The 24,044-nt window shown below is 50.3% G+C and overlaps 8 protein-coding genes across 8 annotated transcripts; 4 read left to right on the top strand and 4 right to left on the bottom strand.

Annotated features, from left to right (window-relative positions):
- Positions 1–962: 962 nt before the first annotated feature.
- On the top strand, positions 963–3,551 carry N7496_003423 (putative AAA family ATPase GCN20; the record flags this gene model as incomplete). Its single annotated transcript, XM_056696354.1, has 7 exons — positions 963–1,025; positions 1,085–1,810; positions 1,866–1,946; positions 2,005–2,308; positions 2,362–2,535; positions 2,591–2,677; positions 2,731–3,551. The coding sequence occupies 7 exons, from the start codon at positions 963–965 to the stop codon at positions 3,549–3,551; spliced, it is 2,256 nt and encodes a 751-aa protein (XP_056558566.1).
- Positions 3,552–3,790: 239 nt separating this feature from the next.
- Positions 3,791–7,546, top strand: N7496_003422 (putative MFS myo-inositol transporter; the record flags this gene model as incomplete). The annotated part of the gene is made up of 7 exons (XM_056696353.1): positions 3,791–4,035; positions 4,095–4,391; positions 4,476–5,499; positions 6,096–6,509; positions 6,584–6,908; positions 6,973–7,070; positions 7,130–7,546. The coding sequence occupies 7 exons, from the start codon at positions 3,791–3,793 to the stop codon at positions 7,544–7,546; spliced, it is 2,820 nt and encodes a 939-aa protein (XP_056558565.1).
- Positions 7,547–7,903: 357 nt separating this feature from the next.
- N7496_003421 (uncharacterized protein) lies at positions 7,904–9,376 on the bottom strand (the record flags this gene model as incomplete). The annotated part of the gene is made up of 3 exons (XM_056696352.1): positions 7,904–8,054; positions 8,116–8,348; positions 8,423–9,376. 3 exons carry the CDS (start codon positions 9,374–9,376, stop codon positions 7,904–7,906), a joined length of 1,338 nt encoding a protein of 445 aa, XP_056558564.1.
- Positions 9,377–11,661: 2,285 nt separating this feature from the next.
- sec13 (GTPase-activating protein SEC13) lies at positions 11,662–12,967 on the bottom strand (the record flags this gene model as incomplete). Its single annotated transcript, XM_056696351.1, has 6 exons — positions 11,662–11,986; positions 12,052–12,461; positions 12,536–12,566; positions 12,645–12,760; positions 12,862–12,906; positions 12,965–12,967. The coding sequence occupies 6 exons, from the start codon at positions 12,965–12,967 to the stop codon at positions 11,662–11,664; spliced, it is 930 nt and encodes a 309-aa protein (XP_056558563.1).
- A 353-nt stretch (positions 12,968–13,320) lies between these two features.
- pex20 lies at positions 13,321–14,507 on the top strand (the record flags this gene model as incomplete). Its single annotated transcript, XM_056696350.1, has 3 exons — positions 13,321–13,434; positions 13,494–14,285; positions 14,397–14,507. The coding sequence occupies 3 exons, from the start codon at positions 13,321–13,323 to the stop codon at positions 14,505–14,507; spliced, it is 1,017 nt and encodes a 338-aa protein (XP_056558562.1).
- A 1,076-nt stretch (positions 14,508–15,583) lies between these two features.
- Positions 15,584–16,365, top strand: N7496_003418 (uncharacterized protein; the record flags this gene model as incomplete). The annotated part of the gene is made up of 2 exons (XM_056696349.1): positions 15,584–16,213; positions 16,270–16,365. The coding sequence occupies 2 exons, from the start codon at positions 15,584–15,586 to the stop codon at positions 16,363–16,365; spliced, it is 726 nt and encodes a 241-aa protein (XP_056558561.1).
- A 525-nt stretch (positions 16,366–16,890) lies between these two features.
- On the bottom strand, positions 16,891–18,801 carry N7496_003417 (putative RSC complex subunit Sfh1; the record flags this gene model as incomplete). The annotated part of the gene is made up of 4 exons (XM_056696348.1): positions 16,891–16,995; positions 17,058–17,142; positions 17,196–18,368; positions 18,461–18,801. The coding sequence occupies 4 exons, from the start codon at positions 18,799–18,801 to the stop codon at positions 16,891–16,893; spliced, it is 1,704 nt and encodes a 567-aa protein (XP_056558560.1).
- A 743-nt stretch (positions 18,802–19,544) lies between these two features.
- Positions 19,545–23,929, bottom strand: N7496_003416 (dipeptidyl peptidase 3; the record flags this gene model as incomplete). The annotated part of the gene is made up of 9 exons (XM_056696347.1): positions 19,545–19,565; positions 19,620–19,884; positions 19,938–20,287; positions 20,350–20,485; positions 20,538–20,574; positions 20,643–21,206; positions 21,683–22,763; positions 22,826–23,705; positions 23,802–23,929. 9 exons carry the CDS (start codon positions 23,927–23,929, stop codon positions 19,545–19,547), a joined length of 3,462 nt encoding a protein of 1,153 aa, XP_056558559.1.
- Positions 23,930–24,044: the final 115 nt, after the last annotated feature.

Below are 24,044 nucleotides of genomic sequence, written 5' to 3'. Positions count from 1 at the left end.
TAATCTGTTTGTCGTTGAATCTCCAGCTTGTGGAGGGTGTTTTAGTTTCATCCTGTTTTGAGCTATTAGATAACAATAAACGACATACGTTGTCTCTATAAAAAGGATCAAGATACATGCATGCAGTACTGTCAGCTCCGAAAGCTATCTGGTTATGGAAGGAGATCCTGCATAGTCAAGCTATTGCTGCATAAATGTAGGATGTAGAATCAGCAAAAGCTCCATTCGGCGACCTCGTACTTCCCGCTGAGACTAGAATGTCTTAAGGCTGGTCTCCAGATCAAGAGATTTATAGCTAATGTTAGCGACTGCGGGTTTGATTCTATATATCTGATAAGAGAATGACGAGTTTTCACCAAGGAATAAGAATTTCAGAGGAATGCAACTCAATGACAGATCATTGCTAATGTTGGTTTATGCTACGTAGCCCCCAGGATTCTTGTTCTGGTCTGTGTAACCGCCAGGTGACATGATGCTTGTTTCCTGCAGGTCCAGCTGAAGCAAACGCTGCACTAAGATTCAAAATTTACCTGCTGAGGTTATACAATACCAGCCTTTAAACTCGTCTTGTTGAGGATATACCTCGTTGGACTATATGGAATACTTCGGAGAAACTCTTCGGCAGGACTCTTCCTTCTTGGGATATAATGAGTGTGGAAATGATTTTGCTTGCCAAGACACATACTTGAAAAGAATAGAATGAACAATCAGCATATGGCGCAATGATCTCTCGATGGGTTGTACCTGATGTAAGCGACCTAAGTTCCAAATTGAGTAGGTATAGCTCTTGACTCGGTCATGTGACCTTATCGATAACACACTCGAAAACACCCCTCTGCGGTCTGCGGCCAAATTACCCCGGACCACGAGGACGTCATTAAAGGCATTCCACTCGTCGATCCACCCCTCAGATACTATATATCTGACTGTATTGAATTGAAATTGACCCAGTGAAACGCAGAATGGAGGCAGAACTCCAGGCGCAGATCCCTGGCCTGGACCATGTCATCTCAGAGTACTCGGTGGTATGTTCAAGATGTCTCTGTGAGAAGCAGATTTTGGCAGCAAAGCTAATCATGAACAGGGCTACCTGACCCACGCCTCAAACCTCTACGTCGAAGATGCCAACGCCCAGTCACCCTTGTCGGAAGCTGCAGAGACCGTGACGGAACTGCTGATCTCCGCCTCTGGGGATTTCTCCACCAAGAACCGTGATGCGATCAGTGGACTCGTCGAGAAATTCATTACATCGCTGAGCTCAGCGAATGGCGTGGATTCGGAGAGGAGACAGATGCCCTTGACGGCCAAGAAGCTCGATCAGGCCATCAATGTGGGCTCCCAGCGGAACATGTCCTCCACTCTGGGCTTGACCGGTACAAACGTGGATCTGGAGTCTGCCAATGCCAGAAAGGTGGAGTCGCGCGTGGACAAGAAGAAGCTCGAGAAGGCGGAGCGGAAGATTCGGGCCAAGCAGGAGAAGAAGCAGATGAAGACTGTTCAGTATGAGGCTTCCCGCCTGCTCAACCAGCCCGATGAGGCGATGTCTTACGAAGAGTTCTTCATGGCCGTTAACCCTCTGCAGCTGGGCTCGGACTCGCAGTCTAAGAGCAAGGATATCAAGTTGGACAACCTCGATATTTCTATTGGTGGTCAGCGTATCCTGACGGACGCTGCTTTGACTCTGGCTTATGGTCGCCGCTACGGTCTTGTTGGTCAGAACGGTATTGGTAAATCTACTCTGCTGCGCGCTCTCAGTCGCCGAGAGGTTGCTATTCCGAATCACATCTCGATTCTTCACGTCGAGCAGGAGGTATTTCTACCGAGTCTATTTCAACGACTTATCTTTTACTGACAGTTCGGATTAGATTATGGGTGATGATACCCCAGCAATTCAAGCGGTTCTGGATGCAGACGTTTGGCGCAAGCATCTGCTTGCTGAGCAAGATGTGAGTTTTCGTCCTCGATGCGAGATGGTTCATTCTGCTAACATGGCACTTCTCATAGAAAATTACCAAGCAGTTGTCTGCTATTGAAGAGGAACGGTCTCAAATGGCAGACACCTCCAAGGATGCCGCCAGACTGGATCACGAGAGGGAGGGTCTTGATGTCACTTTGACTGATATTCACTCGAAGCTGTCCGAGATGGAGTCTGACAAGGCCGAGTCCCGAGCCGCCAGTATCTTGGCTGGCCTTGGTTTCTCCCCCGAGCGACAACAGTTTGCCACCAGGACATTCTCCGGTGGTTGGCGTATGCGTCTGGCCTTGGCTCGTGCTCTGTTCTGCGAGCCTGATCTGCTGCTTCTTGACGGTTCGTAACATCTTTAAAATCTCACCATCAAATTATTTTGCTAATCCAAACAGAACCGTCGAACATGTTGGACGTTCCGTCTATTACTTTCCTGGCGAACTACCTCCAGGGCTACCCCAGTACCGTTCTCGTGGTTTCTCACGATCGTGCATTCTTGAACGAAGTCGCTACAGATATTGTCCACCAACACTCCGAGCGCCTGGATTACTACAAGGGTGCTAACTTCGGTACGTTATCCGCCGTGGGGATGTCATGTCTTCTGCTAACTTTTGTCTTTTTAAGAATCCTTCTACGCAACCAAGGAGGAGCGGAGGAAGAATGCCAAGCGCGAGTACGAGAAGCAAATGGCAGAGAGGGCCCATCTTCAAGGTTTGTTTCACTGCATTTACCACGCTATTTCTCATGTACTAACCATCACAAAGCCTTCATTGATAAGTTCCGTTACAACGCGGCCAAGTCCTCAGAAGCTCAGTCCAGAATCAAGAAGCTCGAGCGTATGCCAGTCCTCGAGGCCCCAGAAAGCGAATACGTCGTGCACTTCCAATTCCCCGAAGTCGAGAAGCTCTCGCCCCCAATTGTCCAGATGTCCGACGTTTGCTTCGGTTATTCCCCAGAGCGGCCGCTTCTCAAGGATGTCGATCTCGATGTTCAACTGGACTCTCGTATCGGTATCGTTGGACCTAACGGTGCTGGTAAGACCACCGTGCTGAAGCTTCTTACCAACCAACTCGCCCCCACCAAGGGTCTGATCTCTGCACACTCAAGACTGCGCATTGGATTCTTCGCGCAGCACCACGTTGATGCTCTGGATCTGACCACCAGCGCTGTGAGTTTCATGGCTAAGACGTATCCCGGTAAGAGCGATGAGGAGTACCGCCGACACCTGGGTGCATTCGGTATCACCGGTATGACCGGTCTCCAGCGTATGGAGCTTCTGTCCGGAGGTCAGAAGTCTCGTGTTGCATTTGCCTGCTTGTCCTTGACCAACCCGCACATCCTCGTTCTTGACGAGCCTTCTAACCACTTGGATATTGAGGGTATGGATGCGCTCTCCGAGGCTCTGCAACGGTTCGAGGGTGGTGTGGTGATGGTCTCTCACGATGTGACAATGCTGCAAAATGTTTGCAAGAGTCTCTGGGTTTGCGACAAGGGCACTGTGAACAAGTTCGATGGTGATGTCAAGGCGTACAAGAAGATGATCACCGCACAGGCTGATGCGGCCGGTGTCGTGGCCAAGCACTAAGCTTGATCTGGAATAAAAAGGATATTAGATCATTCAAAATGTATATGATAATGATCCAATGAAAGCTTTAACCGTCATGAAATGATTTAGTTTATATGAATATTCAACAAAGTACAGTAAGGAAGTAATTCCGTAAGGTTGTTGCGTGGCTGCAGGTGGGTCCCGTGTTCCCGCAGTTGACCATCGACTTAATCGCGGAACCCCAGATCTCCCTCCCTTCAATCTCCAACACCCCCCAGATGCCGATAGATGGGACGGCAACAAATGGGAATTCAGATACAGAGCTCCAGAACATGGCTCTGAGGGAGGAAGCAGACCATTCCGGTCCACACGCGCCCCTCCTCGCCCCGACCGAAGCCTTCCCAGACTACGACCACGAGGCCGATGACGGGGTTCCCGCATCCGAGCTCCAATACTCGGGAGGGTGGTTTATATGGAGCTTAACGTTCTCCGCCGGTATCAGTGGCTTGTTGTTTGGTTATGAGTACGCTCCATTCTATTCCATGGGTTTAGATAGCGACTGACGATTGTCTTAATTTACAGCACCGGCGTCATCTCTTCCACACTCGTGACCATCGGCTCTGACCTCTCCAATCGACCACTTACAACCCTCGACGAGAGCTTGATCACATCATGCACCAGTCTTTTCGCTCTAATAGCCAGTCCCTTTACGGGTATTCTGGCGGATAAATGGGGTCGTCGACGGGTTATACTTATTGCGGATATCTTGTTTGCACTTGGGGCGTTGATACAGGCTTCAAGTAGCCAGGTATGGGGAATGATTGTGGGCCGCAGTATCGTTGGTCTTGCGGTTGGTAGCGCAAGCGCAGTAACTCCATTGTAAGTCCTGGACCTTTAGAGGAGTACCTACTGCAGGGGACGAAAGGATCGAGTATCAGACTAACAGACGGCGGCCCTTACCAGGTATATATCGGAGGTGGCACCTTCACATATCAGAGGACGGCTGGTCACGATATTGAGTCTCTTGATCACTGGTGGTCAAGTCGTTGCATACGTTGTCGGATGGCTTTTCTCCCGAACTGCTGGAGGCTGGCGCTGGATCGTCGGTCTTGGAGCGGCACCCGCCTTTTTGCAATTTGCAGTACTCGTGCTATTACCGGAAACCCCTCGCTGGCTTGTACAAGCCGGTCTTGACAACCGTGCAGTGGATGTTCTGACACGGATTTATCAAGATTGTCCGGGTCGTGACCGGGTTGTTCGCCGAGTCATGCGTGATATCAAAGGGGAGATTGCAGAAGAGGAATTGGAAATGGGACCCAACAAGGACCCAGGCACTAAGCCACAATGGCTCCACGATGCATCCCAACGGGCCCAGGATCTCTTCCACAATGGTGGGAATCGTCGAGCCTTGACCATCGCCATGATGCTTCAAGCACTCCAACAGCTCTGTGGGTTCAACAGCCTCATGTATTTCTCTGGAATAATTTTCACAGCGCTTGCTTTCTCGTCACCGACATTGACGTCGCTGACCGTGGCCGGGACCAACTTCCTTTTCACGTTGGTGGCATTCGGCCTGATTGATAAGATTGGACGCCGGCGCATTCTACTTTATTCAATACCAGTGATGATCATCGCATTAGTGCTGTGCGCTTTTGCATTCTCTTCTCTGGATGTATCCTGGGATTCGCAGCCGCCACCCCAGGGTCAAGACTCGCCGGATAGTCCAGGAGCAGTGTATCCCCTGGTCATCCTGCTTTGTTTGACCATCTACACTGCGGCATATGCATTCGGACTCGGAAACGTGCCTTGGCAGCAATCAGAACTATTTCCTTTGAATGTCCGATCCCTCGGGTCAGGATTGGCGACTGCCACTAATTGGGGATCCAATTTTGTCGTTGGACTCACGTTTCTCCCCATGATGAAGTGGATGTCCCCTACTTGGACGTTTGCCGTCTACGCGCTCGTCTGTGCCGTGGGATGGTTTGTAGTACGAAGGATCTATCCTGAGATGAGTGGACTCGGTCTTGAAGACGTCAAGGGTCTTTTGGCTGATGGTTGGGGGGTGGAGGAAAGTCTGCGTCGCAGGGCTGATGCGCAGCGTGAATAGAATAGTTAGTATCATTGAATGCGGATACTTGTAATTCAGAATCATAAAGGGTCATCGTGATTCCGCGATTCCGTAGTTGGCTTCGTCGTTTCGTGATTTCGTCGTTTGCCTCACGTCACATTACTCTCACTGGCTCATTTTAGCACGAAGACTCATTCGTCCCGATTCATAACCTTTTCGTCTTTACTCTTCCACCTCATCGTCACCACCTCCACCCCACCTTTTCCTTTTCATCCCTGTCAATAGACTCCTCCACGTTCCTTATGCACAGTCCTGAACATCCCATCCTACTATCTCACACAAGTATATACGAGAACCAGTGGACAGAAGGATGGACTGGTAAGTCACTAAGGATCACACCAAGATGCAGCCACAGGCAGGTAGAAGTTCACTGCTCGACCTTCCGAACGAGGTAATGAAGAACTCGCGGTGACGTGGATTTGACGGATCCCTTCAGCTAACACATTATCTCCCAGATCCTCCAGCACGTGGCCAGCTTCCTCTGCACAGACCAAGACCTGAGGAACCTCAACCTGGTCTGCAGAGAGATGAGAGACAGGGTCCTGGCTCCTGAGTCGATGGTCTGGAGGGCTCGCTTTGACGATGAGTACGATCTCCCAGTGGGACGAACCAACGCAGAGCTCAAGGCCGAGTACCAAACTCGGGCTATCGTCCTTCCCCAGACTATCGACTTCAGACAGGAGGCCAGTGAGCACCAGAAGCTCTGGCTTGAGGTCCTGCAGCAGATGGTCCTTGAGTCTCTCACTCTGCCGTTGAAGTCTGATACGTCCAAGACGTACAAGCGGATTCGGGAAACTCTTACGGACAGTGACCTCTTGGAGCATCCATGGAGAGAGAATCCATCGGAGCTCTTGTGCACAGTTCAACTGGTGAGTTGATATTTACTTTGTAACCCATGATTCGAGGCTCATCTACTAACTGTGACTGCTCATTTGCATCTTAGTCTCTCACTGCCTTGGCCCTCACACTTGATCCCGCGGATGAATCCACACCAGCTATCAAGAACAAATGCACACGGTCAGAATACGACATTGCAAGTGTATATTCGCACGGAAAGAAACCCGACGGGCCATTCATTAATCATGAGAAGCTGGACCTGGCCACCTTGTTGCACATGCGGAGCTTTTGGCAGCGTCACCTCTTGAACAAAGCTGAGCAGACTTACAATGAGTCCTTTGCTAAGCTCCCTGAGGAATCGAGACCCCAGGCGCGCAAGTCCAGTACTGACCAGGAAGCAGGCCTGAGTGTTTCATGGCTTGGGTACTATTGTACGTACTACGCTGTCATTCTCAAAGCGCAGTTTACACCAATCTAACCTTTCTTGTGAACCAGCATGCCTCCATCCCATGCCAGCCTCACGCAAGGACTTCGAAGACCAGGAGACCTGCGCCGACCTCCGGGGAGATCATCTCAGCCAAGTCGAAGTCATGGTACAATTCCATACTCAATCCAACTTGCAATGCAACACGACACTAACACTATTCTACAGACCTTGAACATCCACATCAAACCAAACGAACCCTTCTGGCCGGACCACTGCAACCGCATCATCCCCCTACGCGGCGGCGACGAAACACCCCGTACATACTTCCGCGGCACACAGTCCACCCTCAACGGCGACCCTGCCGAGAATCCGGTCTTCGGATTCTGTGAAGCAATCGCCCATCCTTACGGCGGGTTCCCAGGATGGACGCGCATTTGCTTCGCAATCTGCGAAGAGCCGGACAGCAGTGACGATGAAGATGAGATGATGGACATTGATGATGATTCGGATGGGAATTATCACTGGGTTCATGGATATGAGGGTGTAATCTTGCCTGGAGGGCGGATTATGTTGGGACGGTGGATGGATTTGAAGAATATGGACGCTAGTGGACGGGGTCCTTTTATTTTTTGGGATTTATGAGCAAATTTGGATATTTTGGGGGGAAGAGGAAGGTATTTACATGGTATTTACATGGTATTTAAATTGGTGCATTGGGGGGGGGGGGGGGGGGGGGGGGGTTTGTATTTAGCCATTTCGCATATAGTTTTTCAGCAATCGATTGATATTAATCGATGTTCATAATCTCAATCTAGCTTTCTTTACATAGGTGCTATACGAGTTTCATTATCTTTCTGTTCTAGCAGCAGACACAGAGAGAAGATAGACTAATAGATTCAAAATTAATGCATAGTAATATTCAGTGACTACCAAGGGCTGCATCAGAGTAGAAGATTGCCCGAATCTTCTCAAGATACTTCCAAATCCCTTTCAAAAAGCTCACAGACCTCCCGCAGCACTCAAGTGCAAAAGCTTCGACACCGGAGTCGCTCCTGGGAAGAAGCTGGTCGGCATCGGCGGAATAGTGAATGGCGAGTCTGAAGGAGGATTAGCAGTCAAGTCACTAGCCATAGTACGGGTAGAGTATGATCTATAATTCAATTCCAACGTCAGTCTTTGGCCCTAGGAAACTACCAGTAGTCTGTACATACGGAGTGGCAGTAATGGTTACTACCGTATTGTACGTCGCAAGATCGGCGGTGCTATCGGCTTCGGCGAGACAGGCACCAGATCCGTACGCATTTTGGCAGCTCCAGTAGACGTAGTCGCCATCATCAGTCCATAGGTTGACATTTTCAATTGTGATGTCGTAGCAAGGAACGTCGGCGTCGCACTCGAGGCGAATCGTTGGGCGGCTGTTTGCGGCGTTCTCGCCATGCCAGTTCTAGTAACGCGCAGTTTATTAGTATGCATGTAAAATGGCGTAACATCGAACTTGTGGAGGGAAACTTAACGAACCTTGAACGTCAAATTCTTAAGCTGGACACCAATAGAACCGGAGTCGGAACCCCAGGCCTCGTTGAGGGTCAGTGGGTATGGACCGCCGTGCACAATCACGTCTTCCCAGATAATGTTGCTGACGGTGCCATTGCCATTGTTCGTCTTAAGGTAGCACGCATCCGCAGTATTCATATAGAGATTCCGATAATGGATGTTGCTGATGTCTGTCGAAGTCCCGAGTGATCCAATAGCAGTCCCACCACTAAGATTGCAATAGATATTCTCAATCAACATATTGGTGGAAGGAGACTTGACCGTAACACATTCATCACCGTTGGTGACTTCAATATCATGGACCCAAATATTTTCTCCCCAGATATCGAAAGCGTCGGTCGCTCCAATGACGATGCCACGCACAAGGATGTTGTAGATCTCTCCGTTGCTGCAAGTATCAAAGACAAAGTAATAAGACGGCGAGTCGATAGCAGCAAATCCATGAACGGAAAAGTTTGTAACATCTTGGAAACGGAAGAAGCGGACACCGTACTCTCCTGACTGGAGATATTCATAGCCATATCCCTGCATGGCACCTTTGGAATTGCCACTGAAAAACTCGAAATCATCCGCATCGCGGACTAGAATCATCTGGTATGCCAAATCGGCACCTCGACTGATGATACCATCCAGCTGGATCGCAGATGACTGTCCATGTTTGAGCTCAATGGCGGTTTTCATGGAATAATTTCCGGGGGGAATATAAACTAAACCCCCAACGGCGCAATCGCCCCATGCACTCAAGAGAGCATCGGCAATATCGGTCTCCCCATCTGCAACGGCGCCGTAGTCGGTAACATCGCAGGTCTTGTTCCGGGCTTTTGTTGCAAAGTCAACAAGAGGTCCGACAGATCCTGACAACTGAGCGTTGATAAAAACGGGCAGAAGCCCCAGGAGCGTAAGAAGAGTGCCCTGCATTATGCGAAAAATGACTGGGATGGTTTTCCTACTTCCGTTCACGAGAAGCTAAGTATAGGCCATGGTGAACATTAAATATGTTCGATATAGGGAACATGACATGATCACAATCACCCTCCTAGCCGCCTGAGCGCTACCTAACCGAGATGTTTTAATGTACTTCGTACGGGGGTGAGTATCCACTCCTATAGTTTCAGGAACGCCGATCGCTGACATCCCTTAAAAGTACCCCATATTACAACGGTCCTTTGTTTGAGAATATTCCTGTTGAGGCTTAGTCTCCCCTTTAGCCGAGCATTTGCCAGAAACCTGTTCCCTCTTTTCGGGCCTTGACACCTGTTCTGGGTCTAACGAACTGGTCGGCTGGATTTAGCCCGAGCCCTAGATTCAGTTTATATTAATGCCGCATAAGAACACTTCAGATCTGCATATTATCTTACTCTTTCTTCTTCTGCAGCATGATTCAGGTCTCTTTTATGGATCTCGGCATTTATAAAGCATATACAGTTATGAAAGTAATTGAAAAGTGCCCTCCTTTTGTCCAATGTGTATCTGATCAAGTTTTAGTTCATAATTACTATCCTCAGCTACTCACGAAAACAAGGTAGTACTATTTCCACGAATTAGGGCTGACCATTAAAGGAAAAAAAATGTCCTGGGCTAATTTCGAATAAGGTCAAATACTACTTTCGTCTATCGTCCTAGTTACGATTCTGGCATTTCCCGCTACACTACCTTAGCCACTAAGCAGGGGAACTAGATATCCCGGATTTAACAAACCTAAGGCTATGTTCATTTTGTATAGCTTCTATATCTCCATGTCGGTACTGCTTTGCTATTAGTCTGACTAGAAACCGATTATGATACCTCTAGCATTTAGCCCATAATTTCTAATTACTTAAGAAACACATCATATCCTGGAGATACCAATACCAGTGAACCTAGTTATGTCAATTTGCTGACCACCGTAGGACCAGTCGCTCTTGTTGACGTTTAGCACTAGCGGTGCTACCTTAGACATGGGTTCTCCCTTTACAGTATACTCCATGAATGGCACGTGGGTTAGTCTTACCCTGATATGTACCATTTATATTAGCGTCGGCAATATCAATCGGTCATATATAGGAGTCTTCCTGATACGGGCTTACGGAAGTAGTTTATGCAGGGATGCTTAATAACAGAAGTTGATCTTCTCAAGGCTAATACGTATTGTCTGAAACTAGTTTTTAAGAGAGCATAAGCCATAAATGAGAGGTACAAAAGGAAGATGCAGTGATGATTATTTCAATATTTGAAATATTGATATACATCGATGATATTTTATAGTTCGAAGTAAAAATGTCATGCAATAGGCTAGACATCAATGCACACGCCTAACCCGTATATTGATAATCATGCCTTAATCCATAATCCGTCACAAGTCCTAAAGAGTCCAATGCTCCGGTGTTCATCTAGAATAAGACAAAAGTGAAAAAAAGGTTCGAGCTAGGCAATCCAAACACGGCAGGCTTCCTTCGTGGCGTTCACAACCCCGCATTCTCATGAGGGGGTAAGGGTCTATTTGGATTCCTTAGATCGTGTCGGTATTAGCTATACCGAAACCCCTACGCCTCAAAGTGAACTATTCTTCACGAAAGTGGGGTACCTGTATACGAACCTACTGCTTACACATTTTAAACGTGGCGATTGATGATTCATGCAAACATGGGAGAGTTCATTTCAACGTTTTGAGAAGCACTAGGAGGCTGGTCACAAAAAGATCTGTTATCGAGATTTCGTTGAGCAATCTAGCCCGATTCCACCTCGAGTACTGAAGATACTGTGAACGAAATCGGTGATGCTGCTGAAGATTTAGGTCACGATGCAGCCAACGTAGTAATAGGTGGAGTACAAAGCGTAGCTGGTAATGCAATAAGGTTGATGCAGAGTGTACCGAACTAACTACCGTAGATGAGTCGAACGTGTCGGACTCCCACACCTTTGGACTAGGGGTACTATAAAGAGAGGTTGGAGATAGCAAATCAAATATCAAAACCTCTGCATCGAAAAATGGCTATTGATTCCGTACCTGATATCCTTTCGACCGAACCATATGGACCAGGGCAGGGCAAATGGTCATAATGTCAGTGCACCGCATAACTCCCCAGTCTATGAAGACATAACTAGACTTGCTGCATCGAAACAAGAAATGATTGGAAAGTATGAAGGGGTCTTTGAAGTTTATAGAAATAGAAATCTTGACATGAATTATGCGGGAAAAAAAGGAATCAATGTGAGAATACCAATTACTCTTCGATATCCTTGACCTTCTCCCACTGGCCCTTCAAGTTCTCCTTCCACAAGCTGACCTTGTTGTCACCACCGCTGACGGCAAGGATGTTACCGCTCAGACTCCAGCTAACACGCCACAGAACGGTGTCAAACTCGAGTGTTTGGCTGGTCCACTGGCCAGGGTTGGAGGCGTCGGAGGTCCAGATGCGGACGGTCTTGTCCTGAGAGGCAGAGGCAATGTACGATTTGGACAGAATGCTGGGCGACCAGGCCACATCACGGACCCAGTCTGAGTGGCCCTCCAGGGTCTGAGTGAGGTTGTAGGTCTTAGACTCGGTGCTGCAGGCATATAGTTAGCAAAGATTCCTGCTTTACGTTCTGCTATATCTCAAGAGAGGACGTACTTGTAGTCCCAAATCTTGATGAGGTTGTCACTTCCACCAGTCACGAAACGTCTCTGCTGGCCAGGCCCAGGGTTGGAGCTGATCAGGCTGCCAGCAAAGGCCGCGGGTGCCCAGCTGATCGAGTTCACACCCATACCGTGGGCGTGGAAGGTCTGGTGGGTCCAGGCATTGTCCCGGAACTCAAGGACACTGACGTGACCATCGGAAGAGGCGCAAGCCAGGAGACATCCGCTCTCGTGAGGGGCCCAAGATACCATGTTCACGGAAGCGGTGTGAAGGGAGAAATCGAAGACCTTGGTCCAGGAGCTGCCGCTAGCGGGGGAGGTCGCGTTCTGCGGTTGCTCGCGCCAGATCAGGACCTTGCCATCGTACGAAGAGGAGGCCAGAATTGTGCCAAATTTAGGGTGTGCCTAGAAATGAAGCAATCGCAATGGTCAGTCAACTTGCGCCGCACACAGGATATTGGTTCGCGCATCCTACTCACCCATGTGACGCACCACACAGCGCCTTCGTGACTATTAAGATCATTCCCATATCAGCGACCATGTCTCATTTCTCTGCCAACCCTTTGTTATCCAGATCGACAAGCTTACCCCTTCAGGGTCTCCACCAGGCGGTGTGATTCTCCTTCAATCTCGAAGATCTTAATCGTCTTATCGGAAGAGCAGGTCGCCAACCTGCGGCCATAGTAATCTAAGCCAGCATCATGCTGTCATTTCATCATATTCGTTAGCCCAATTGTGTCCAGTAATCGCAAAGCGCTCTAGCGATGCCAATTGAAGCCCTCTCCGTGCAACCCCCCGTACGTACAATCATGTCTTCGTGCCCCGAATTCGAAATCACTTGAGCAGCCGCCTAGACACCAAGAATTAGTTATGAGCAGAGCAAGTCGGATGAAGGAGAGATATCGCACCATTTTGTCGGGACCCCGTGGGGAAGTAGAAATCGTGAAAGAGTAGCTGAACTGTCGAGGGGAGCTTCACGAGGGCCGGCTCCAAACAACCTGGCCGCTTTGCTTATCTTATCGCGTGACTTTGGGTCACGTTCTGGCTTGTCACGTGATGTGCCTCGGTTTGCGGAGTAAAGGGAACCCCACGGAACTCCACGGTCTCTCTTGTCGCATTGTCTTCTCCTGACTGTTACCCTTATAGATTCTTTTTATTTCTTGTCTATACCTTCCTTCTCACTAGGTCCATCCTGGTAACTTGGCGATACCCCATTACTTCGGCCTTTGCAACTTTATATATTGACTACATCCAACGTGACACCATGGGCGATGCACTATGCGGGCCGTCGAATGCGCTGCAGAACTTCCAGAAGCATACGGCCGTTGATCGGACCTTGCAACAGGATCGCTTGATTTCCAGACAGCCAGCAGGACAGGTACGTTGGACTCCTCTGTTCATTTAGTAATCTTTCATAGCTAATGTCATGCTTCTCAGGGATTCCGATCACAAAGTCCGCGGGATGGAATCCTGGACCCCGAGTTCGCGGCCTTCGAAGCCAACCACGGAGTCCCGGCAAATCTGCCAGATATTCAACATCCAGCTCACTTTGGAGCTCCTGCACACCATCCCGCAGCTGTGCACCAAGGACCCAATTGGGCGTCAGATTTCCAAAACCTACACATCTCAGGGCCCGCGCCACCCCAGCTACAAGCGCCGTCTATTGCGCCAGCTCAAGCTGGATGGCAAAATGAATTTATGAGCCAGCAGCCTCAACAGCGAGCTGCAACCCATCATATCCAGGCACAGCAGCCGGCACACCATGCATTTCAGCCTGCTTTTGCGCCTAGCTACCCGATGTACAATGGATCTATGAATGCACACCAAGTCCCACAGCAAGCTCCCGTGGTGAATGCTGCACCGACAGAGCAATTCGACGAGTCGGCCTTCGAGGCAGCATTTGAGCAAGCTCGAGCCGATATGCAGGAACTGCAGGAAACCGAGGTTACAGCAGAGACCGAAAGTCTCGCCAAGGAGGAAGCCGTCCAACTTGACCCTGCCGCACAGGTGCACGAAGAAATCAGAATCGGATCCGACACCATCCTCCAGTCAGAGCAAGACCCTCTCACACGAAATCGAGACGCGGATGCACTTGCGCAGACTGCGGGCCAACTCCTCGATAGCGTTCGCCACGAGCAAGACCAGAAGTTCCAACAAAGCAACTTCCTAGCACTGATGCGGCGAATTCGTGATCGTGAGGTACAAGTGGAGGGAGACGAATTCCGCGAAGTCAGTAGCAACCCGTAAACGGTCTTGACTGTCGAGCGTGACAGAAATACCGGTATCTTCATGTCAATCTGTAGGGGTTCATGTTCATGCTAATTAATATCTTTGGGACAGACGGCGCAATCTCTCCATCCCGGCGGGCGGTATTACCCGGGCCAGTCCCCGGAACCGACCACATCGTCCGACAGTACTAGTAAGGAGCCTACCATGTCCACAGTGCCATAAACGGCCAGTCCCGTCTGACTGGCCAGAGCCCCCGCCAGAGAATGACATCCCCGAGCCCTATTCGACCGCCGAAGAGGAATCCCCTCGTCTTGGGACCAACCCGATCGCTCCGATCTCACCCGGAGATAGCAACGCATTGTACGAGGGGTGGATTCACAGCCATGGCTTGGTTGATCGACAGCGTCCGACCTTTTGTTTTCGAGGAGAGCACGAGGTTTGCTCGTGGTGAGCCCAAGTTTTTGGGAATGGCTTTGCATGATCTATTGTTATATCCACAGGCGACATAACGTTATCTCATGATTTAACATGCATAATATGAAATGACGAGAGAATATGATGCAGCGAATTCAAATCCCTGCTTTTTACTATGGCTGATACTACCCTCCTGCTTCCCAATGATGTTCCATGCTTGCGTGGTCGATAGTTCTTGGCTGTCCGATGACCGATGGTGTGATACTGACCAGCCACGAGCATCCTTGGACCAGCTCTGCGTATCATTACTCAATAATCAGAGGCTATTCATGAGAGAACCCAGAGTTTGATTGGATTTCAATCACCGCCACGTCGGCCATTCAAACTCTTTCGGGAGTACAATGGGATCACGTGATCTCAATTTACTAAAAGAACAATCGAAACGAGTCCATTCAACTCCCCTTTGGGACTAATTCATTCATTCATTCTATTCGTTTAATTGAGACATTTTGTTATTGATACATATTAGAGTTTCTAGGCTGCAGCCATGGCCATGGACCTATTTTCTTGCAAATCGATTGTTCTCTCTGTATACTACATATTCTCGCTGATCCCATGTTGATCCTTCGATTGTTGTCAAATAGTACTTATAGATGTTGCCTTTTCTCTAAACCTAGAGATTGCTTTCTGTCTATTTTGATCTATTTGTCTGCCTGTCCTAATCCTTCTATATATCTGCGGCTTGCCTGCTGGTTCCGGTTGCCTCCCATCAATCTATACACTTCTTCACCATCAACCATCCCAACCCAACAGCTGCCTTGACCAGCCCACCACTTCGTCTGCCTAGCAAAGATAATCAGCAACCAACAGCCTTCACATTCACAATGAAGCCTACAGATAGCCTCCGCCACCAACTCCTTAAATACCTCGAAGAGAGAGCAAATCGAACCTCTTCTACACCCACCGCACCACCACCCTACCCCAACACAACCACTCCATCAAATCCAACCCCAATTCCCATTCCAATCATGTACGCCTCCCGCAACTGGGCCGACTACGACGACGACTACAATCATTACTGGGAGGAACCCACCCCAACCGCTACCTCCATCACAATCGACTCTTCAATGACCATCACCGGCGACAAGAACACCGTCACCTTGTCCTCGCCACGAGCTGGTTCTCTGGCGAGCGAAACCACTGCACCAGTCATTGAGACCACCACTGTCAATGCTGGCACCCATGTCAAGGGTGTCGGCCACGGTCAGGATCAAATGATGGGCCATCTCGCCAGCACCATCATCAACGCCCTCAAGGCGCAGGGCCTGACCGAAGAAAAGGGCCGCAAGCGCCCTATTACCATCGAACTCAAGCGCGGTATTACCATAAAGGGCATTGACAATGAGGTCCGGATTGGGGGTGCCAGATCACCTGTGAAAGCGGGCTTCTATGATGATGGGGGTGAGGGTGATACCATCCGTTCTGCATCGGTGGTGTCGCGGGGCACTCAGTCGGTATGTATATCTCTTGTATAATTTGAATACGGATGCTGATGAATGATGGTCTATAGGAGTGGGGAGATGTCGAGCAGGGCGCGGAGGAGGATACTGGGGTGACTGCTGACGAGTGCAGCCCGCCGCCTGCTAAACGTCGTCACCTCTGGTGAATGATATGTAGGATAGATTCAGGGCTAGGGCTATCAGTTCTCTCTCATATCATATTCTAATTTCATGTGTGCTGTGGTTGGTTTCGGTTTACATGAACTTGACTTGTACTGCAGTAATGACCCTGGGTTTGGACATGGTAGCTGTAGCTTCGGCCCTTTTTGAATTAATTCGATCTAAGTTGCACTGTATCTCCAATTGAAAAATTTGTGATTAGTTCTCAACTAACTAGTCTCATGTGTCCAACGATAGATCTTCGAAAATCCAGTACGTTTCATCAAAGAAAAATAATCATTAGTCCTGAAGAATTGATCCATAGCGTAACTACACAACCCGACACCAAGCAGGGAAGAACAAACGGCAGGAAACCGAATCAGCTTAGAGTCATATTCATACATTATGTTAATGAAAAAAAAGGAGCACCGTTTCCACGCCTACCAATGTATCCCCTCGAAAGGACAAGAGAAACAGAAAGGACATAAACCAAACCCTATACTCAAACAAGATCGTGCAATTGCATGGGATATCTAGGTAAACCGGCCGACGGGGATATCGTGACGGTGCAGATCTCTTGACCATTCTGGGGTGGTCTTGTCCCGCTCGTATAGGAAACCACAGTTGTGGCAAAGAGTCTGGAAAGAGAGGGAAACAGGTCAGCATGAGACGAGTACACTCTCAATATAACTTGACTTACACGAGGGCCATCCGGTCCGTCTCGTACTGCCCAGACGGCTGTACCCCAAACCATACAATTGCTGCATCGCCAGCTTTGTCGTTCCCTAGTTTGATGTTAGCAATGTCAATCTGCAGACTAGAAGACTGGACCACATACCAATCCGTGAGAGTACCACCTCCGCCACCGTACCCAGCACCTGATCCTGTTTCCGGAGTGCCTCGACCGCCAGGTGTGCCTCTACCCAACGGGCTGAGACTACGGAAGCGACGCTTCCGCTTATTCCGCTCACCACGACCCAACGGGGTCTCACTATCAACATCAAAGTAGCCACCACTGCTCTGCCGAGACACCTCTGGCGTGATGCCCGTAGTTGAAGAGAACCGTGCAGTCTCTCGTCGTACACGTCGGATTTCACGCTCACGGTCACCCTCCCGCCTCTCAATCTCCTCCTTGGAAAGAGTCTCAACTTGAGGCTGCCACTTATCACCCAGGGTCTCGGGATCGTATCGCCAGCCAGCCTCCACACCGTTGGCCGCTTGATTGTCGATCTCATTTCCGTAGCCATTGATCAGGCCGCCGCTTTCGCAGACCTCCTTCTTCAACTTCAAGACGGCCTCGTAGATGCCATGTGAAATCGCGCTCACCCATTCTCCACCGAGATGTAGATCGGCGCAAGTAATCTGAGCAAATTCCTCGGCCATACCGGGAGGATGAAGCAAAGACCACTCGAACTTATCTGTGTAGAGCTTATTTTGAAGGTTAATGTTGAGACTGATCAGACACCGGTATGCATCATCCGGGTTCAGAAGACTGTCGTTCACCAATGCCTCTTTTGTGACCGTTACTGTAGCCCCGTTGACCCGGCTATCAGGTGTATCGACGTTGGTCGCAGCTGGAGTCATGGATACATCTCGCGAAGCATCCATCTGTGGGGGCACGCTCGGAGCATGGATTGAATGGCTGCTTTGGAAAAGAGGATGCAAGGCCACACCTGCATACTCTTCCAATTGTTGGCGAATCTGATTACTGATGGTCATCGTCGTCGCCTGTGGGTTGGGAAGATCAAGGTCACGAACAAAGCCAATAGCAAACTCCTCCGGCGTAGCTAGAGCCTCGTGGAGGTTCCACAGGAAGGTGTCCTTGATTCTGAAGGGAGGTAGAGGGTCCGGTCTCCGGTATGCAGGAAGGGTCGGGTTGATAATTTGTTCATTCACGCGGCGGGGGAAAGGGAACGGTTCGAGGGGTTGATGCGCGGCAACTTCCACGTCAATTCGAATCGGAACCAGCGTCAAGGGGAGCTGCGCTTGGATTTGTAGTTGGTCCGCACATCTACACAAATCACATTCAACGTTAGCATGAGAACCCAACAACAAAGCCAAGAAGGATCCCGAAGATCGCGACTCGAAGCAGCAGTTACATACGCAGGCCGCAGCATCCGTTTGATCATCCATTCGCGAAACACACCCTGCACCTCGACAGGCGCATGCACTTCCTTGCCCAGTTTCTCCATCGGCGCCAGCATACCACCAGTCGATTCCTCGCGCCGCAGACTCCTTAGCCCAGTGGGCCGGCGAGGACCATCGCTCTCATCAAAATCATCATCATCGTAACCGTCCTCGGCATAATTGATCGCCGTGGTTCCGCGCTTTGTCGTCCGCGGCGTCGGACCCGTCTGCACCGGGTACACAGGCGTCAACAACGCGTTTCCATACTGGCGCACTCGTGGCGGGTATGATGTGATGTAACCTCTGAGAGGGGACATGTTGGCGATTGCTTTCGACTAGCACATGCCCCTTCGCGGGGATTGAGGGCGCAAAAGGTTTCTGTTGTTTGAAGGTCGATTGAAGGGTTGAACAGACTCGGGGGAATCAGGAATGAGTCGCAGAGAGATATAGGAGCAGAAGAGAAGGTTGAGGTAAGAAGAGAAAGGTAAAAGGACCCAAGTATATATTTCGTTTCCACTAAGGTGGATTGAACAGCAATCGATCTAAGCTGGGATTCTTTTGCGCCGCTGTCGCGTTTTCCCCAATCGAGCGAGACGGGTCCATTCCACGGTCACGTGAGTAAAACTCTGATGCCTGAGGCAGGAAGTCGGAGCCTTGGACATACATATAATCAACCATTCGTCTCACAAGGAATACAACATGAAGATTGTCAGCCTGGAAAAGAAATAAAACGGGCAAATAGATGTTCCAATTTTATCTGCCTTATACCAATGATCCACAGCTCCCAGCACAAGTAAGCTGTGGATAGCAGGATACTATAAACAAAGAACTATTTCAATATCAACACCAACTTGCAAAGTACGCCAGCCCGACTGCTGGTGAAAATAAAACTAAGTAATGAAACTGGAATAATAATCACTGTTGTGTTTGAAGATTGTAAGAAGGAGGGGCGACAAAACATGTTGGCGACGAGCCAGTGGATCTGGGTATAGGTACAGATGCAGCAGACAACAAGAATAAATGGAAAATAAAAAAGAAATTGCAAATAATAATAATGAGATCACCGCAGGCCAATAACACTCTGTCAAGAAAACGTTAGCCAAGCACTCTAGCATTCAAGAATCAAAAGACTCACCATTTCGAGGGTCCACACCCTCCGGATCCAGACCTTAACCTGACCCTCAACACCCTCAACGTTGTCAAGATCCACACCCTCCCACCAGCAGCGGCGAGCGGGCTTTCTCCAGAAAAGCAAAAGCTTTTGAGCCATACCAACAGTATTGTTGTTTGAAAGATCACCGCGAATGTCGGTGCGAAGCTTGGCCAGAGCCAGACTGCAGATCACCGCCTTGTTAGGCTCCGGGGCCCGGTGACCCCAGTGATCCTCACGATCAAACCCACTGGTTCAAATTAGTGGCTATTCACATAATTACAGGACCACGAGTAAGCTTACCCTGCAGTCAGCATCTCAATGAGGTGCTGTTCAGTTGAGCCGACCTCCTCACTCTTGCGCAGGCCGGAGAAAATGCCATCCTGCTTTAGCAAGGCTCGGCCAGCAGCCCGCTTGACTTCAAGCATTTCTTCATGGCCAATGTCTGGGCGTGGCGGGATGACATAGAAGTCGAGATCCTCACGAAGAACGATAATTCCAGCACGATCCTGGAGCATGTCGCGTGCGGGATTTTGCATGACATCGGGAACTTCTAGGTCAGGGGATGTCGACGCGGAAGGCAATGGCGAGGGAATGGATTGCGCGACAGATCGGAAGAAGTCTAGCATGAATTGGAGGGATGCTGGGTCATACTGCAAGCTATTAGCTGTGTTCATGGGTACTAAAACTGCTCACACCACACGAATGAACTTACGTCAACGGGGTAAATATCACCCTCATGGAATCCACCCATGTGACCATCTGGAAGGAGGCCATTTGGGAACAGAGACAGCAAGACAAACTCTGGTAGCGTTAACAGCTCATCTCGCGACAGTGTAAACCGGGTACCCCTATACATGTCAGCACCACATCCATTACGGCGGTAGTAAACGAAAGGCTTACCGGAGATCTAGCGTGATATGCTCATCACCACCGATATCTGTATGCGAAAGGACAAGTTAGTCCGGCGACTTGTCGCGCATCTCCCTCCGTAGGGATGGCACATACCTCCGAGAGTGTTGATGGGCGGTCCACCAGTCTGCTGGACCTGGGTGATGATGCTTGAAGCGCCTCCTGCCGCAGCCATCGTGTATGTAAACGACTCGAGTGGACTGTAGCCTTCAGTATACGGCGGCGGCGGTTCCCCGTCGTCGGTACTCTTGCCAAGCCCGTCCCCCTTAGGATCGGAGAAGGATGCTTTGGTGTCTGCGACAACCGCCGACGAAGGGGCCGAATCGAGACGCTCCTCGACGGGTGGCGGCGGCGCAAAAGCTGGAAGATAAGCGGGACCGGGGGACTCAGTGAGTTTGGGGCGACTGGACTCGGTCGAGGCGAAGAGGGAGGAGAAAGGTGGAGGGCTGACGGACGCGGAGCTCGAGGCGGATGCTTGGGAGGGCGAGTGCGGCGGGGGAGCTGTGTAGTTGTCGTCCTCCGCGAGGGAGTCCGTTGGAGAAGGCGGGCGCGCCGTGGTTGATGGGTGCTGAGAGTGTGTTTCGTCCGACACGGTGTGGTCGTTCAGATCAGACCCAATCGCGACTAGGCGGCTGGTCTGATGGCTTCCGGACTTGCGTCCTAAGGGTCCGCTTTGTTGTCGATCAGGAGACTCACGATCGCCCGGATGGAAGCCCGCGCACGTTTGCAGGTTCGAATATCTTCAAGAAACAACTCGAGGGATATAGGTCGTCGGTGATGGCACTGTTGACACTGCAGTGATGCCTTGGTGGAAAGCTGGCAAACGGAAGAGCTGGCGATCTGGGAAGAGGAGGTGAAGGATGGGCGCTTAACTAGACTACTCGATCACGTCGGCGGTAAGTCGACAGTCCGCACCTTGGATCTTCTAGGATTCTCCCCAGCTACGCAATTAGTGGTATCCCCTAGATAGGAACTCAAAATTTTACTTTCAGGGCAGGAAGTCAGGTCTGTGTCGCTGAGGGGTATTTAATATGTTTGATGTGCTACGCTAACTATCCATGTTTGTTGTTGTGTTACTATTTACCCTTATCGCTCAGCCCTTTACACCTTGCGATCCACGAAACTCTGGATCATACCCTCCAGAGTAGGCTCATATTCCTTCAGAGTAACCTTGTCTCCCTCCAGAATAGTGTTGGCCTGAACAAAGACCTTGCGAGGAACCTTGTTCTTGAGAACAACCTCGCGCACCTGCGATCCCCACCAGCTGTCGACCGAGGTGATCTCGTCATACATGCCCTTGCCAGCCTCGACATCGGCAGTGCTCTTATAAACGTGCAGCTTCTGCAAGTACTTCTCAACGGCAGGCCGACCGTGGCTCAGGATCTTAGACCGGTCCAGGAGGATCTCCAGATCTGACAGATCTTCCTTGGTGTACGACAACTTGACAAAGTCATCGCCAGCACCGAGGAAAGTGCGCAGAATACTGTAACGAGCCTGCATATGAGCCTGTCCCCACTTCTGAGTCTTGGGGTCCCAGAACTCCAAAGCAACCAGACCGGCACGAGCCATCTGGAGATAGGCTGCATAGAGAACGTCACCGGCCTCGCCGGCCATGTCCTCTTTGCCATCGCCGAAACCGAAGATCTTGAGAATCTCAAAGTCACAGCCCAGAGCCATAGCAACACACTCGGCACGGCACTCCTCATATGAAGAGGCGATAGCACCGAACACCGAGCTCCACGTTTGACCAGGCTTGTACCAGGTTGACACGGGCTTGCCAGTCACGGGGCTAATAGGAGGGTTGGAGATATCGAAGTTGTACTCGCCCGGTGCAGTCTCCTGAAGAAGCTTGCCGGTTCCATGGCCAAGCAGCTCATGGATACCGACCTGAACTTCAAAGGCAGGGTCACGGCAGCGACGGAAGACCTCCTGGTCCTTCTCAGCAATGAAGGGAATGGGCTCATTCGGGGCCTTGGCGCTCAGAACATTGCCGAGGGAGACGTTCTTGAAACCCAAGTTTTGACGAATGTCGTCGTAGTTGGGAAGGTTAATACCGGCAGGAAGACCAGAGCAAGCGAAGCTCAGGACTTCCAGGGAGGTGAAATCGGGACTGAGGAACTTGTCCTTCTCGAAATCGGTACCCCAGGGCAGCTTGGGGATCATGCTCTCAGCACTGTCCACCAAAGCACCGAATGCGCGAGTTCGCTCCAGGTTCACCTTTAAGAGAAGATAATTAGCCATTGGGAATAATTTGAACGGAGGAAATTTGATAGCCCTACCAGAGCGACAAAGCCCTCCCACTCTCCACGCACACCATGGGGATCACGGTAGGTCTCGACGAATCCCAAGTTCGTCTCCAAAGTGGGCTTCTGGTCCTTGACCCAAACACGCTGGCTTTCCTTGAATGACTCAATAGATCCAGCACCGAATGAAAGAGCATATGCGTCCAACATCTTCTTCTGATTATCGTTGGCCGCATTACGCTCAGCCAGCTTAATGTTGTGCGCAATCTTAGCCATCTCCTCCTGGTAGTCTCCGAAGACCAGGCGAAGGGTCTTGCCTTTGAGAGCCCCCTCGAGCTCAAAAGTATCAGTCTCGCCGAGGTCGCGATCCCTCCGAGGAGGGTTAGTGACTCCAGATGCAATCAAGAGTTCAAAGTCTCCCGAGGCCGTCTTGCGGATTCTCGTGTTCTCCAACGCCAGGCCCTTCTTCTCCATCAAATCACCAACGGCCGTAATCTCGTCCTTGGTAATTGTGGGCGAGTCGGGATAGTAGGTGGTCATATGACCACTGGCAGGGTAACCCAGATGCATCATAGACTGTTCGGTTGTCTCATAGATACCGCCACCAGTGCTGTTTGCCTTCTGGAAAGCCTCCTTGGTCTCCGGTGTGCTCGATGCCAAAGCCTCCAGGGCAGACGCGGGGATCCGAGGAATGAACTTGGAGTCACCAAAGCCCTTGTAATTACCGCAGTTACCCAGGAATTGAGCGGCGTATTCGAGGAAGAAGCGGAGGTGTTCATCGCTGACCTGAGTCTTTTCGGCGAGACTCTTCCAGTCGCCATTGCAAGCTCCGTGGAGGGCGAGAATAAGATCGTAGATAGGTTCCGACTCGGGCGAGACCTGGCGCAAAGTCACACGAGTACCTTCAAACGCAGCTCTATACACATTACAACCTCTCGGTTAGCCCGTTGTCTTGTGCCCATGGGAGAAATCGACCAAGCGCGAGTGGCGCCTACACGCGGGGACACACTACCTGCTCATGTAGTGGGCATATCTCCGAAGACTCTCATCCTTAAGAGTGTCAAAGTGCGACTTGATTTCTAGGCGGACCACGCTGGGCGGCGAGTCAGCCAGATAATGCTGTTTCACGTTTTCGTCCATGATGGGTGATCGAAGGGAGTGGGAGATGGAGAAGGAAGAGCGAAGCGCGGGCAATCGGTGTGCAAGACGATTGAGGGGTAGCGGAGGTAATACGGAGCTCCGGGTAAGTATACGC

Source organism: Penicillium cataractarum (genome assembly GCF_028827025.1).
Source record: "Penicillium cataractarum strain IBT 29864 chromosome Unknown utg000002l, whole genome shotgun sequence".
NCBI classification, from domain to species: Eukaryota; Fungi; Ascomycota; class Eurotiomycetes; order Eurotiales; family Aspergillaceae; genus Penicillium; species Penicillium cataractarum.
Note: the sequence above shows the minus strand (reverse complement) of the source record. Positions and strands in the feature narration are given on the sequence as shown.